The sequence below is a fragment of the Artemia sp. Qi Xiang Cuo genome, chromosome 2 (assembly GCF_049724085.1).
Source record: "Artemia sp. Qi Xiang Cuo chromosome 2, ASM4972408v1, whole genome shotgun sequence".
In the NCBI taxonomy this organism is placed as follows: domain Eukaryota; kingdom Metazoa; phylum Arthropoda; class Branchiopoda; order Anostraca; family Artemiidae; genus Artemia; species Artemia sp. Qi Xiang Cuo.
In genome coordinates this window covers 37,205,695-37,219,043 of record NC_142795.1, presented here as the reverse complement: position 1 = coordinate 37,219,043, position 13,349 = coordinate 37,205,695, and the positions used below count along the sequence as shown (strand labels likewise).

Sequence of the window (13,349 nt, the reverse complement as noted above, 5' to 3'; positions counted from 1 at the left end):
GCATTTCCTTACTAACCCGCATAGCAAACTTTACCGTCAAATACATTTGCATTAAAATTCGCACAAACTGAAGCGATAATCCTAAACTAATCAAACAATGCATAAGAATTTCCCTATTTAAACTATCGAAAACACCTTTTAAGTCTAAAAAGGCCACAAACAACTTATCCTCTTTTTTCCTGGTATATTTCTTAATTAGACTGATTAAAATAAGAATTTGATCTATAGTACTATAATTTTCACGCAATCCTGCTTACATTTCAATAAATTACTGTGATTTTTCTAGCCACTTATCTAATCTATTCCCTAACACTTTTGCGAAAAGCTTGCTTACGCCATTGCCCAAACTGATCATACGGTCATTCCTGAGATCCATGCTATCTCCTTTTTTATATAACGCTATGGTGAGAGATGTATTGCATTGCTTTGACCATTGGGGGTTGTTGATAATGGACGAAAATGTTATAGCGATGATTTGGATGACCCATGCTTTTGCCCATTTCCATACTTGTATTGGGATCTGAGGAGCTGAGTTAAACCAGGAGCTGAGTTACCCTTCATTTTTTCATGGTCTTAACTATTTCATCCTCGGTGACAGATTTCAACAATTCGTAGTCCTCTTCCTCCATCGGTCTCTCTATAATTTCTTCCTCAAAAACAAAAATTACTTCTTTTTTGTTCTCTAATCTTTTCACGTTTTTCAAAATCAAGGTTCTTGTTTCCAAATTCTCTATCTCCATCACTATGTATTTCTTTTCTTTATTCATATATTTTACACCATATCTGAAGTCCAGGGCCATTTCCAGACCATTCGTTATTAAGTTCTCAAACCCCGTTTTTGCTTCTTTTTCATCGTTTGCTCCCATGTTCCAAATCATGAAGTTATATTGCCTTTCCCTACTTTCTACTTTCATTAGGCTTTCTTTTACTCCACTCAACTCTTTTGACAATTGGGCACTATCTTTCTGAATTGCGGATATTGTACTCTTTACAGTATTAGTCTCTTTTTCAATCTCACTCATTCTCGGCGTTAATACCGCCAGCTTTTTATTGGACCCCTCCTGCACACCAAATCTAGATTCTATAGCTTTTACAGAAAATCTCAGGTCATGTAACAATGTCGAATTAGACTGTACAACTGTTAAAATCGTTGATACATTGTCAGCCAGTGATCTTATACTGATCTCTTCAACTTTCTGAGACTCCACTGAAGAATTCAAAACAGAGGAGTCTGAAACGGAAATGTTAGCAGGCTGCCTCTGTTCACTTTTTTTGCCATCTTCCTTTTTCTCGGCATCTTAAATCTAAATTAACGTTACTTTTTCAAGCATAATTTGTAGCTCTTGAACAGCTGGGGAATTTAAGCTAGTCCGTATAAATTAACCCAAAGTCATGCCAAGTTCTTGTATTCAATTCAAGAAAAATAACTAGTTTCACCGTCAGGTTTAAACTGAGATTAAATATAAAAAAAACAAGTTTTTTAAACTGAAAGTAAGGAGCGACATTAAAACTTAAAACGAACAGAAATTATTCCTTATATGAAAGGGGCTGTCCCCTCCTCAACGCCTCGCTCTTTACGCTAAAGTTTTTTATTGTTTTAAAAAATGAAGTTGTGAGAAAGAGTCAAACTTTAGCGTAAAGAGCGAGGCGTTGAGGAGGGGACAGCCCCTTTCATACACGTAATAATTTCTGTTCGTTTTAAGTTTTAATGTCGCTCCTTACTTTCAGTTTAAAAAACTGTTTTTTTTATTTAATTTCTGATCGTTTTATAGTTAATGCAGCTTTTATTTTGGCTCACCGTTATTGAATAAGTAAACAAAATTTGCATAAAAATTTTACTTTTCTTTTGCTAAATGGCTGCCTCTAAATTTGATTGTAATGTAATTTACAATTTAACTTACATAGCGATCTTCTATGTTTGTATATTTTTTTCCTGGCAAAAAATACAAAGTGGTAGAGGTTTATAGATATGAACTTGGAAACTAAGAACTAGGGTTTTTTGATAAGGTAAATCTGATGGTGGGATTTTCATCAAAATTCTTTCACTTGTAGAGGGATGTTTCCCCCCTCTTTAAGAAATCAGGTAAATTTTCTCGGGCTCGTAGCCTTTGATGAGTAATACTAAACTTAATAAAATTTATATATTTAGAATCAGTATTATTCGTTATCATTCAGTTATCATTCAGTTATCATTCAGGTATCAATCAGTTATCATTCGTTGTTCAAAGCGAAAGGACCTGTGTGTGATTTGTATTACATTATCTAAAACCTGTTACCTACAAAAGCACAGTGACCTATTGAATGAAATTGGATATGATTTGTTGGACATAATTAATGAACTTGATATTGATATTGAATGAAATTGGATACAATTTTTTGGATATTTGGACTGATGAACCGATCATAAGGTGATTCATAAGCTCACGTTGACCTACCTATTCAAAGCTAAGTGTAGTTTTTTGCCTTTTTGATAATACGTTTCAATGGTTCAGTTCACAAAGGATGCTGTTGTTCTAGCAAAATTCAGAAGTTATCCACCATGGCCCTGCCGAGTTTTGGACATAATTAAGGCCAAGAACAATAAAATATCTTACGTTGTATTTTGTTACGGAAGCCATGAAATCGTGACAACAACAGCCTCACAGCTTTCGAACTTTGTTAGCATTTCAAAGGAGGCTAAGAGGAAAAGTTAATTAGGCGTTGCGAACGCTTTTGCGGAATTAGCTGATTTTCCTCATAAGCACCTTGAGATTAGTGGTTCGAGTTTACCAGATACATCGGTGAATTCAGTAAACTCTTTCTCATTGGACTTGGACACACTTAAATCCAATATCCGGAATGATATTGAAAAAGAAGTTTGTAAAAAAGTTGTAATGTAAAATAGTGCGAATATGGTTGACTATATCGTTTCTCAGATTCACGACTCTATACTCGTTCAGTATTCGACTAAGTTTGATGAGATTGAAAACAAACTACGGGCTCTCCAAAACGCGAACCTAGCCCTGGAAAATAGGGTTGAGCAGCTTGAAACCCGTCTTGATGATATAGAGCAGGAAAAACGACTGAATCAGCTCGTATTTCATGGCGTTGACGATAGTGGGGGTCTTCCCATCTCTAAGTGTGTATTGAATGTGATTACAGATAAACTGCAAATTTATTATTTTTATTCTAACAGAATAGTTTCTGTATTTAAAATTCGAGCAAATTATACTGATTTGCACACCATTGTAAATGTAAAAAAGCGTCCTTTGCCTGTGTTGGTTGCGTTCAAGTCTGCTGAGACTGTAAGAAAATTTTTTTCATGTAAGTTAAAGCTTGCTCTGTCGGGAATTTTTGTCACCGAGTACATAACATAAAAAAAGAAGCAGATTCTTGACTTGGCTAAGAGTAAGCTTGGAAACACAAATGTTTGGTCGAATAACAGGACGATTTTTGGAAAAAAACTCAGTGGGAGAGATCCGTAAAATTCGAGCTATGGTTGAAGTGGTTTGTTTGCCGAATCTGACCATATAATTTTGTGTTGTGTAAATTGTGTTGTTGAATTACTTGGATGCGTGTTTTTCCTTTTGTATTTTATAGCCAAATTTTCAGTTCCTTTCACGTTTTTTTGTTTCTTTTCTTCTCTCTTTCTTTTTCCTTCTTCTTTCTGTCTATCAGTATGTTTTTTTTTTTTTTTTTTTTTTTTTTTTTTTTTTTTTTTCGTAAAGGTAGTCACCCTCTTCAATGAGTGCAAATATATATGATGACCCTTTGAATGAATTTGAAAAAACCGGTTTATTCTTGGAAGCCAAGCTCGTGACACACTTGCGGGGGATAATGAATGCATTGATAATTTATCGTTGAATTGTCACCCAAGTAATTATGTGAATCCGAATAATCTTTATGAGTATTCAAATCCTGCGAGTGCAGAAAGAGCGATCGTTTTCTGGAATTGTCAATGTCTAAGAACGGCATATTCTTCTTTGTGGGATTTTAAGTTTAATAGATAAGAAACCGCGTATTGCAGGCCTTTGTGAGAAATTTGTTTCTAGCAAGTCACTGCCATGTGATTTTTCTTTCCCAGGATATATTTGCGAGCGAAGAGAACGGATAACCATGTAGCGGGGCGGTCTAGGCCTTTTGATTAATGAAGGTACCCAATATTGGGTTGGGATGACCTTTCCCTGTGGCTTGAAGGTAGGATCAAAACATTTTCATTGAAATAAAAAATGAAGGGGAAAGGAACTTGATTTTGGGATTAATTTACAAAAATCCGTCATGTGATATTAGTTTTTTTCTTGATGAATTTGAACCATTGATAGATAAAATTAATAATGAAAATAAAAACAAATTTATGATGGGAGATTCTAATATAGATTTACTAAAAAGAGCGAATAGCTCAGATTTTGTTAATATGATGGTGTCACATGATAGTTTTCCTCTTGTGACTATTCCAACTCGGATTTTGCATCTCTCGGCATCTTTAATCGATAATTTTTTCGTTAATGGTGGATTGCTTGAAAGATCCCAAGCAGATGTGGTTGTGTCCGACGGCTCGGATCACCTTCTTTTAATAAGTAAAATAAAGCTGAATCAGTCAAAGGAAAATAAACGAAATGAAAGGGCTTCGTTTTACCGTGAAATGAATAATAAAAACCTTAAGAGTTTTGCAAATATGATGGATGAAACAAATTTCTCGCGTGTAATAAAGGAAAAGTTTCCAAATACTACATATGACCTATTCAGTGAGATAGTGACGAATGTAATGAATGAAACATGTCCCTTGCGAAGAATAAACCCTAATAGAAATTTTCCTAAGAAACCATGGATATCAAAAGCTATTCTAGTTTCAATAAAGCAGAAAAACTAATTTTATGTCAATTATTGAAAGGACCGTTCAGATAATAATTTTTTAGAATTAAAAAGATTTTCGAATATTTTCAATTCAGTAAAACGGAATGCTCAGAAACTTTTTTCCAAAAAGATTTTCAAGAAAATCAAGGGAATATGAAAAATACATGGAAAACAATAAATAAACTTTTGGGTAAATATCATAGTAAGGAGGAGGTGAGAGTCATGGAGACAACAGGAGGTCGTCTTACTGATTCTCAAGACATATCTGAATTTCTATGACCCATCGAATCGAAGACCTATATCTATTCTCCCATTTTTCTCTAAGTTAAATGAGAAAGGGGTACATGCCCAGTTAAGTTATTATATTGAAAAGAATAAAATTCTAATGGAAAGTCAATTTGGGTTCAGAAAAGGGCTATCTACGGATATAGCAGTTCTGAAATTGGTTGATTGGATTAGTGATGCATTTGAAGCAGGTCTCATACCCGCAGCTGTGTTTTTGGATATGAAAAAAGTGTTCGATACGGTGGACCACTCAGAGCTTATTCAAGCTCTTGACTCGATTGGGGTGAAGGGTTCAATTCTGGAGTTGTTTTCATCGTATCTACGCAATCGGTATCAGATATTTCAGAATGGGTCATTTTTATCTTCAAAAAAGAAAACAGAGTGCGGGGTCTCACAAGGGTCAATCCTGGGACCTATACTTTTCACTATTTTCATTGATCGAGTGAAACACTACCTGTCAGAGGCTGGTGTTATCCTGTTTGCAGATGACACTTTGCTCTTTCTGGCAGCGCCTTCACTTGATGTTTTATATAATAAAATTCATAATGCAGTTTCTGAATTTATAACTTTTTCTCAGCAAAATATGTTAACCCTAAACTTTTCTAAAACTTCTTTCATGATATTTTCTAGACTTTCGTCTAGTGTTGGAAATGACCATATCACGGTTCAAGAAAATGTGATAAAGAGAGTAGCAACAACGAAGTATTTGGGGTTTTTAATTGATGAAAACCTGTCGTGGAAAAACCATTCAAGTGCAATAGCTGAAAAATTAAGCAGAGGCCTTGGGGTGATGCGAAGAATTAGAAATCTAGTCCCAAAAAAGATCCTGAAAATGATTTATTTTTCTATATTTTACCCATATATTAGCTACGGATGCTCTTTATGGGCAAGTAATTTTGTAACATGTTTCAAAAGAGTACAAAAACTTCAGAATAGAGCTGTAAATTTATTATCTGAATTTGATGATTCTGATGAGGTTCCTGCTCATGAGCATTTTAAAAAGAATAAGTTAATGGATGTATCCCAAATTCGAGATTACCAAGTCGCGATTTTCTCGTATAAATATTTGAATCAGCTGCTCACCCCTGCTTTTGAAAATCTTTTTACTTTTAATAGAGACCGTCATGATAATAATACAAGAAAAGCTGATAACTTAAATCCTGAGTTTAGGAGCACCACTAGGGCATCTTTTGTGATTCGCCATTATGGTCCCCATGTTTGGAATATATTACCCAAGTGTGTGAAAAATGCGCCTAGTCTTCCGGCTTTCAAGTCACGGGCAAAGAATTTTCTTTTATCTCGTGAGTGAATTTGGTGTCAAGCCCACTCCAGGTTGTCATTCTATTTAATGTATTTCCCTGATTCACTTTGCTTTTTTTGTTTTTGTTTTTTTTTTCTATCTACTTCTTGTCTTTTCCTCTTTCTCTATTTTTTCCTTTATTCCTTCATCAGATAAGTTTCTTGTGTGTTGAGTAGCAACGTATGAATGTTGTTTTAATTAGCTGAGAGTGATAACCTCGCTTGCCCTTTCAAGCTTATTGCCTTTCTTGGCAGGCGAAAGGCGAATAGTGTTTGTTTTCTTTTTTAATAAATGTATATCTTATCTTATTTTATCTTATAAGTCCATTCTTTTGATACATTTATTGACATCAAAATTCCGTTTTTAAAAGTTTCGATTACTATTGAGCCGTATCGCTTGTTTTTTTTATTGTTTTTTTTTATTACGTATAAGTTATTACGTATATGAGGGGGTTCTCCCCTCAGTCAATACCACGCTCTTTACGTTAAAAGTAAAAAAAAAATTGATTCACAAACCCCTGAATCACAAAGGCCGGTTAATTAGAATAGATAGCTCTTTTGAAATCACTAAAAAAAAAAACTGTAGCGTAAAGAGCGTGGTATTGACTTGGGGGCGACCCCCTCTTACACACGTTATAATTTCTGTTCGTTTTAAGTTCTAATGTTGCTTCTTACTTTCAGTTGAAAAAACTTATTTTTTTTTTTATTTAATTTCTGATCGTTTTTTAAATAATGCTTGGAAATCCAGCGCCTCCTTCATAGAAATGTCCCTTACCCCAAAGAAACATCCTCCACGGAAAGATTCTCCCGAGTAACCCCCTCCTCCAGCCCCCCTCCATCCCCCCCCTCCACCAGAAAAAATTCCTTCCTGAAAATGTCTGTATACTTCCCAATAACCAATACAATATGTAAGCAATGGGCAAAGTTCATAACTTGCAGCCCTTCCCCTGGGAACTGTGGGGGAGTAAGTCATTCTAAAAGACATATTTATCAGATTTTCGACTATGTTGAACGAAATGAATATCTAAAAATTTTAATTGGGTGACTTTGAGAAAAAAATGAGCGTGGGAGGGAGCCTAGTTGCCCTCTATTTTTTTTGTCACTTAAAAACGGCACTAGAAATTTTAATTTCCATTTCAAGGAACCGTCTTAGGATATTCTATGACCATGGATCAATACGATGACCCATTGGAAAAAAAAACAAATAAACAAGCATCCGTGATCTTTTTCCTGCCAAAAAATGGAAAATTCCACATTTTTGTAGATAGGAGCTTGAAACCTCTACAGTAGGGTTCTCTGATACGCTGAATATGATCGTGTGATTTTCATTAAAGTTCTATAACTTTTAGGGGATCTTTCCCCCTTTTTTCGAAAATTAGCCAAATTTTTTCAAGCGCGTAACTTTTGATGGGTAAGATTAAACTTGATGAAACTTATATTTTTGAAATTAGAATTAAAATCTGATTCTTTTGATGCATCTATTCGTATCAAAATTCCGGTTTTTAGTGTTTCGGTTCCCATTGAGCCGGGTCGCTCCTTACTTACAGTTCGTTACCACGAACTGTTTGATATAATCCTAATACGAGTGCTCTGCTCGAAAGCTGAGCTCAAGTGATACTGATACAGTGATACTGGCTTAATGTAGCAAACCTCCCAGAGCCCAAGTTAACAACTGCAGCTTCTTTGTAGATGCTACAGCAGAAACGAAAAATATCGTTGCTTGATCAAATAAAGACGTTATCTGATGGAGGAGGATTATCTTATATTTAAAATGAGGGGAAAGGGCCGTCGGAGAATAATGAGTGGCTAATGGATTGGTTTAGGAGTATTATGGAAGACAAGATAAAACAGATTTGGATTCGGCAAGTAAGAAGGTTAGAGACGTTGAAGTCTTATGCCCATGCTAAAGAGGTCTTTTGTTTTAATTACATGATTTTGGATTAGGTTTGCCAGCTAAGATGCTTGGGGCGTGGCTTTGCAATCGATTGAACTGTCTACTTCCAAAAAATAAAAAAGGGTATTTGAATTAAAAAGCCTGGCCTCAGGTTGGGATCATTTTGTAGCCCAGATGGATTAAGGATTTGAGGATCCTAAATCCTCAAAGAATACTACAGACGACTTTAAAAGGACGATCTTTCAGGTTTGTACACGTGTTCTGAAGTGATATAGAAAGGGAAGTAATTTAAATTTTGTCTTTTTTTACATAGGGGCAAAGAAATAATATTTATGTTGTTATATTAATTATGTACTGTCGAATATTGCGTTGTATAGCTTTTTTGGCTTTATTGTTTATTTGTTTGTATCTTACTCGTGATTATCTGTAGTAGTGAGGACAGGGTTATGGACCATCGATAACTCAGTATTCGGTATTCTTACTTAATCACATTACCATTGATTACTTTATTATGTAAATCCTGTCTTGGCAGTTGTATAATCATCAGCTATATGGATAGCTGATGATTACATGAAATATGTTTGTATTGTATCTTACTCGTGATTATCTGTAGTAGTGAGGACAGGGTTACGGACCATCGATAACTCAGTATTCGGTATTCTTACTTAATCACATTACCATTGATTACTTTATTATGTAAATCCTGTCTTGGCAGTTGTATAATCATCAGCTGTATGGATAGCTGATGATTACATGAAATATAAGAGTTATGTAGATACAACATTGCTTCATAAAATAAAATGACCCAAACTAAGTCCATCCTATCCTTGAAAAAAAATGTGGTTAGCCTTAAAAGAAGTTGTAGCTGGTACTTTGCTCTGGCTACCATACTCCACTTACGGTTAAAAACGAATCTTCAGAACTCACAAACTATATCCCAACGTGAGCCTTGATTTTATAAGTTTTACTTATTGTGACTAATTTAGTCAAATTTCTAATTTTAGAGCAGAAAAAATAGCGATAATTGAGATGAGGAGAAACAATAGAGACTTGTGTTACACTACAGTGGAAACTTCGCCCATTCCTTTTCTACTTAGTGCTAGAGACTATAAATATAATATTCTTTATCAAAAACAGTTAGGCTTACTCAAGGAGTATCAGGCAAAATTTAGCTTAAGAAAAAGGCTCGAGGCTCAGTCGCACACTGGTTAATCTGCAACTTAATCAATCTGCAAATGATGTTGTTTATTGTTTATTGAAAAACTAATATGAAATATTGATAAAGTTTACCAAGGTCATTCTTCTGAAGCAGGACTTTCGGATTCTTTTTGCTGAATATTTTTATACCAAACTTAACGACAAACTGTTTCTGCTAAATCCTAGATTGGGAATTATATTTATATGAATTTTCTTTTAGCTGCAGTGAAGAAGGTGGCTTCGTCCGTCTATTTCTGAAGGGGCAAGAAGCGACACAAGCCTACGATAAAGGTGATGACGAATTTTGTGGGAAAGAATTACCAGAAACAACATCGTCAGATGGACCTCGTCTTGTAGTTATATTTGCCAGTGGTCCTTCTCAAGGATCTGGATTTAAGGCAAAATATTCGTTTTCAACAGGTAAATTCCAATATGGCCTTTAGCAACACATGAACTAAAAATGTTTCCCCACCAAATTTGTGTTGTGCCTTGTTTTAAAAATCTAACAAAAAAAAACATAAGGCATTGTTTTTTTTTTTGCCTCTATCAAACAACTCATTCAATGAGTGAAGCTTCAAACCAATTCAATGAGTATTGAATTAAGATATACGGAAGACAAAAATTATTTAAAAGAATCTTCTGGCGTAAAAAAACGCATATTCTGAATCTATCGTCAGAATTGCTCTAGGACAAGAAATAACGAAGACACATATTGTCCTCGTGTGAGGACATTCGTCCTTCGTTGAGTACGGTTTTCTTTCAATTTGAGCATATTTCTATGAAAACCCTTCAGCACTTTCAAACTCTTCCGAAGGGAAATATCAAGTAACTCTTGTTCAGATATGTTTTAATAAAACCAAAGGAAAAAAAAAGCACAAATTTAACTGTAATAAACAAGGAAACAGTTCCTTTCGACTTGCAAACACAGCGGCAAGTCTATACATTTCATACATCTCGTGCGAGTCTTTTTCTTGCAGACTCTGCAGCGAAGCTGTTTCTTATCCATCTTTGGAAAGTCTCCCTGGCCATCCTGACTGATAGAAGCTGGGGCAGCAGTGATGTTTGGAGAGTTGGTTCGCTTCGCAACAGGAGCACTGGGATCTTCGGAGGACGGACGACCTGGGCGTTTTTTAACCGGCGAGAAGTCAAGCTCATAGGCAATCTGGCACGCAAGTGGAGCAATGGCATGGACCTTGTTCCTACTTCGCTGAAGTGCCTTGTTTACAACAGCCAAGAATTGACAATCGAAATGTCGACAAGGTAGTAGAAGATTCTCATGTACCATCTAATTGACCGCATTTGTGTTCTGTACAAGGCAGTCAACATATCTGACAAATCGACGCCGCCCATATACTTGTTGTATTCTTTGACGATTACAGGACGCATCACCTTGATTCGAGTTTATTTGAGGAGTCTCACCTCAGACAAGTATCCCTAGGCTCGACTGCACAATAGGTTGATGCTAGAGTAATGGTTTATTATCGAACCAATGGACTACGGCGACACCGTCTCGACTCTCCAATCAGTTGCTCCTCTTCGTTTTTTTTAAGTCTTTCTCGTCGATGAGCGTACAACCTTTGACTCAGTCTTTTCTGAGTGTTGCCACACAATCATATCCGATCAACTTCAAGTGAACGACTAGTGGCGTGCTCGCTTTCCAGTTGTCAAAATAAATGTTGAAGCCTTTCTTTGGTGGTAAGTCTTTGATCAACTTTAGCACGATCAAACAACCGAGTCCGAAGTCTCCAGGAGCTATGGTACCACGACCCTTGTAAGTTTCGAAGTCGTAGACTATCCTTCTAGCTCCAGCTCAAGTGAAAAATTTGAATCCCTACTTGTTCGGCTTAGCAGGTAAGTACCGCTTCATGTGTGAGCAGCCTATGACCTGCTCATCTACACTGTGACGCTTTTCGGGCTCAAGCTGCCTCATGGCTTGAAGGATAACTTTGATCATCGGTCTTATCTTGAAAAGCCTGTCGTGTTCTGGATCGTCCACTGGCTTGCTTGTTAAGTTGCCAACGAAGTGCAGGTTGACAAGTAGGAACTGAAAGCGATACCGAAACATTTTGGATGCTATGAAATCATACTTCAGGTCTCTGTCCCAGTAAAGTTTGTAGCTTGGAAGGCGAAATACCCTGTGTAGAGGACGATGGACAAATACTTTTACTTCAGATGCTGTCACAGGTTTGAAAGAGCGACCAGCGCGAATCGGTTTCGAATTACAATATCTGTTTGTTTCAAACGCGATGGTTTCATAAACTTCTTCAGTGAAGTAAGAGCTGAAGTAGTCGTAAGGACTGGGCAACGGTTCTGGGGCAACACCGACGTGAGACTCGTGTGGTACATTTCCATCTAAGTATGGCTAGTAATCCTTATATCTCCATCGATATGGCGAACGACTGTTCGTGTCCTCTGACTGATCTTCTGACGTCCCCTCCAGCAAGTTACTTTCGAGAAAAGGTGGTGCAGGTTCACAAATTTCCTTACCTTCAGCTACTTCATCAACTAGGTTTACAAAGGAATGAGAGGTCTCATTCCTTTGTAAAGCAATTCACTGTCATCCATGTTAGGGAGCCATTCGTCTTCGCCCTCTGATTTCTCTGGCTCTTCTAGGTCAGAAACGTTGCCATCTGGCAGCTCGAAAAAAAGCTCCACGGCACGCTGACTGTTGAGTCCCCCTGCTTTCTTCTTCTGAGACATGCGTCTCGTTTACTCGTATTCATCCTCCGCATCTGTAAGGAAATATATATAGAAAATAGAATAGAATATATTTTATTCACTACAATAGCTGGAGCTAACATAAGTATGTCATGATATAAAAAAGAGACCCAAAACAAGGATAAAAAAAATAAATAAATAGCAACACGAAAAATTAAGGCAACAAGTCAATAAATTAAAGTTTTCAAGTAAGGTCAATAAAATAGAATGATTAAATAAAAAATTAATATTTGTCAAGAATCAATTTTTACAGTTAAAATAGTGAACATTTATAGTATAGACTTTAGTGTATAAACTTTATACAGAATATATCAGAATATCAAATATATAAATGGTTGGTACATTTAAAAGCACTCACAGGCAAATAACTGAAATAAACTGCATCAAACATTAAATATTTGTTACGGTTACACTATTAAAATTCCGAGTAAAATAAGGGACAAATGATTTGCAATATCTCTCATTACAAGAGGCTAGGTAAGTCAATAACTGTGGACAATTATTTTTATTTATCGGAGTCTAGTGACTGGTCCTTCAGTAGGGGGCTCTCGGGGTCGGGTAGTAGACCACGATGAGTTGGGAATTCAAACAATTTAGTCCAAACCAATATGTAAACTCGAGTTTATGACTATCAAGTGAATTCAAGTTGAGTTGTTTAGTGCATCATCATATGTTGAGTAGTTAAGTCCAAGTATAATTTTTACTGCTCTTTTTTGTATCATCTCAATTCTATCTGATTGATCTTTCGTCAAACCCGGATGCCAAGCTGGACATGCATACTCAAAACAAGTTCTAACGTAGGCACCAAGAAAAGAGCACCAAGAAAGGAATGGAAGAAGGCCGCCCGAGCAAAAGAAAAGAAATCCATTCGAATTTATTGCTTTATATCTTTAATTCCTGGACCAGATTGTAGTTGAAACTCTCTTACCTGTCCTATTCCTATTGTAGTACAAACATACCCACTTAGTTTGAATATCCTCGTACGAGGCAGTGGAATTTTCGAGTCCTATAACTTCGTCCCTGATTCTAGAATGGCCGAGAATAAACAAATCCTAGGCCCTTGGCAATGACTCAACATCAGCTCTGATTTTTTTGTAGAACTTCCATGGCCCCGCTCGGACAG

The 13,349-nt window shown here is 36.2% G+C and overlaps 1 protein-coding gene across 1 annotated transcript in view; it reads left to right on the top strand.

The window, feature by feature from the left end:
- The window catches only part of LOC148955194 (cubilin-like), a 232,136-nt gene that overhangs the window by 139,034 nt on the left and 79,753 nt on the right, over positions 1-13,349 (top strand). Inside the window, exons 8-9 of the mRNA XM_089106517.1 lie at positions 2,885-3,118; positions 9,729-9,928. Of these exons, the coding sequence (XP_088962643.1) occupies positions 2,885-3,118; positions 9,729-9,928 (434 nt within the window). The remainder of the gene's footprint in view (positions 1-2,884; positions 3,119-9,728; positions 9,929-13,349) is intronic.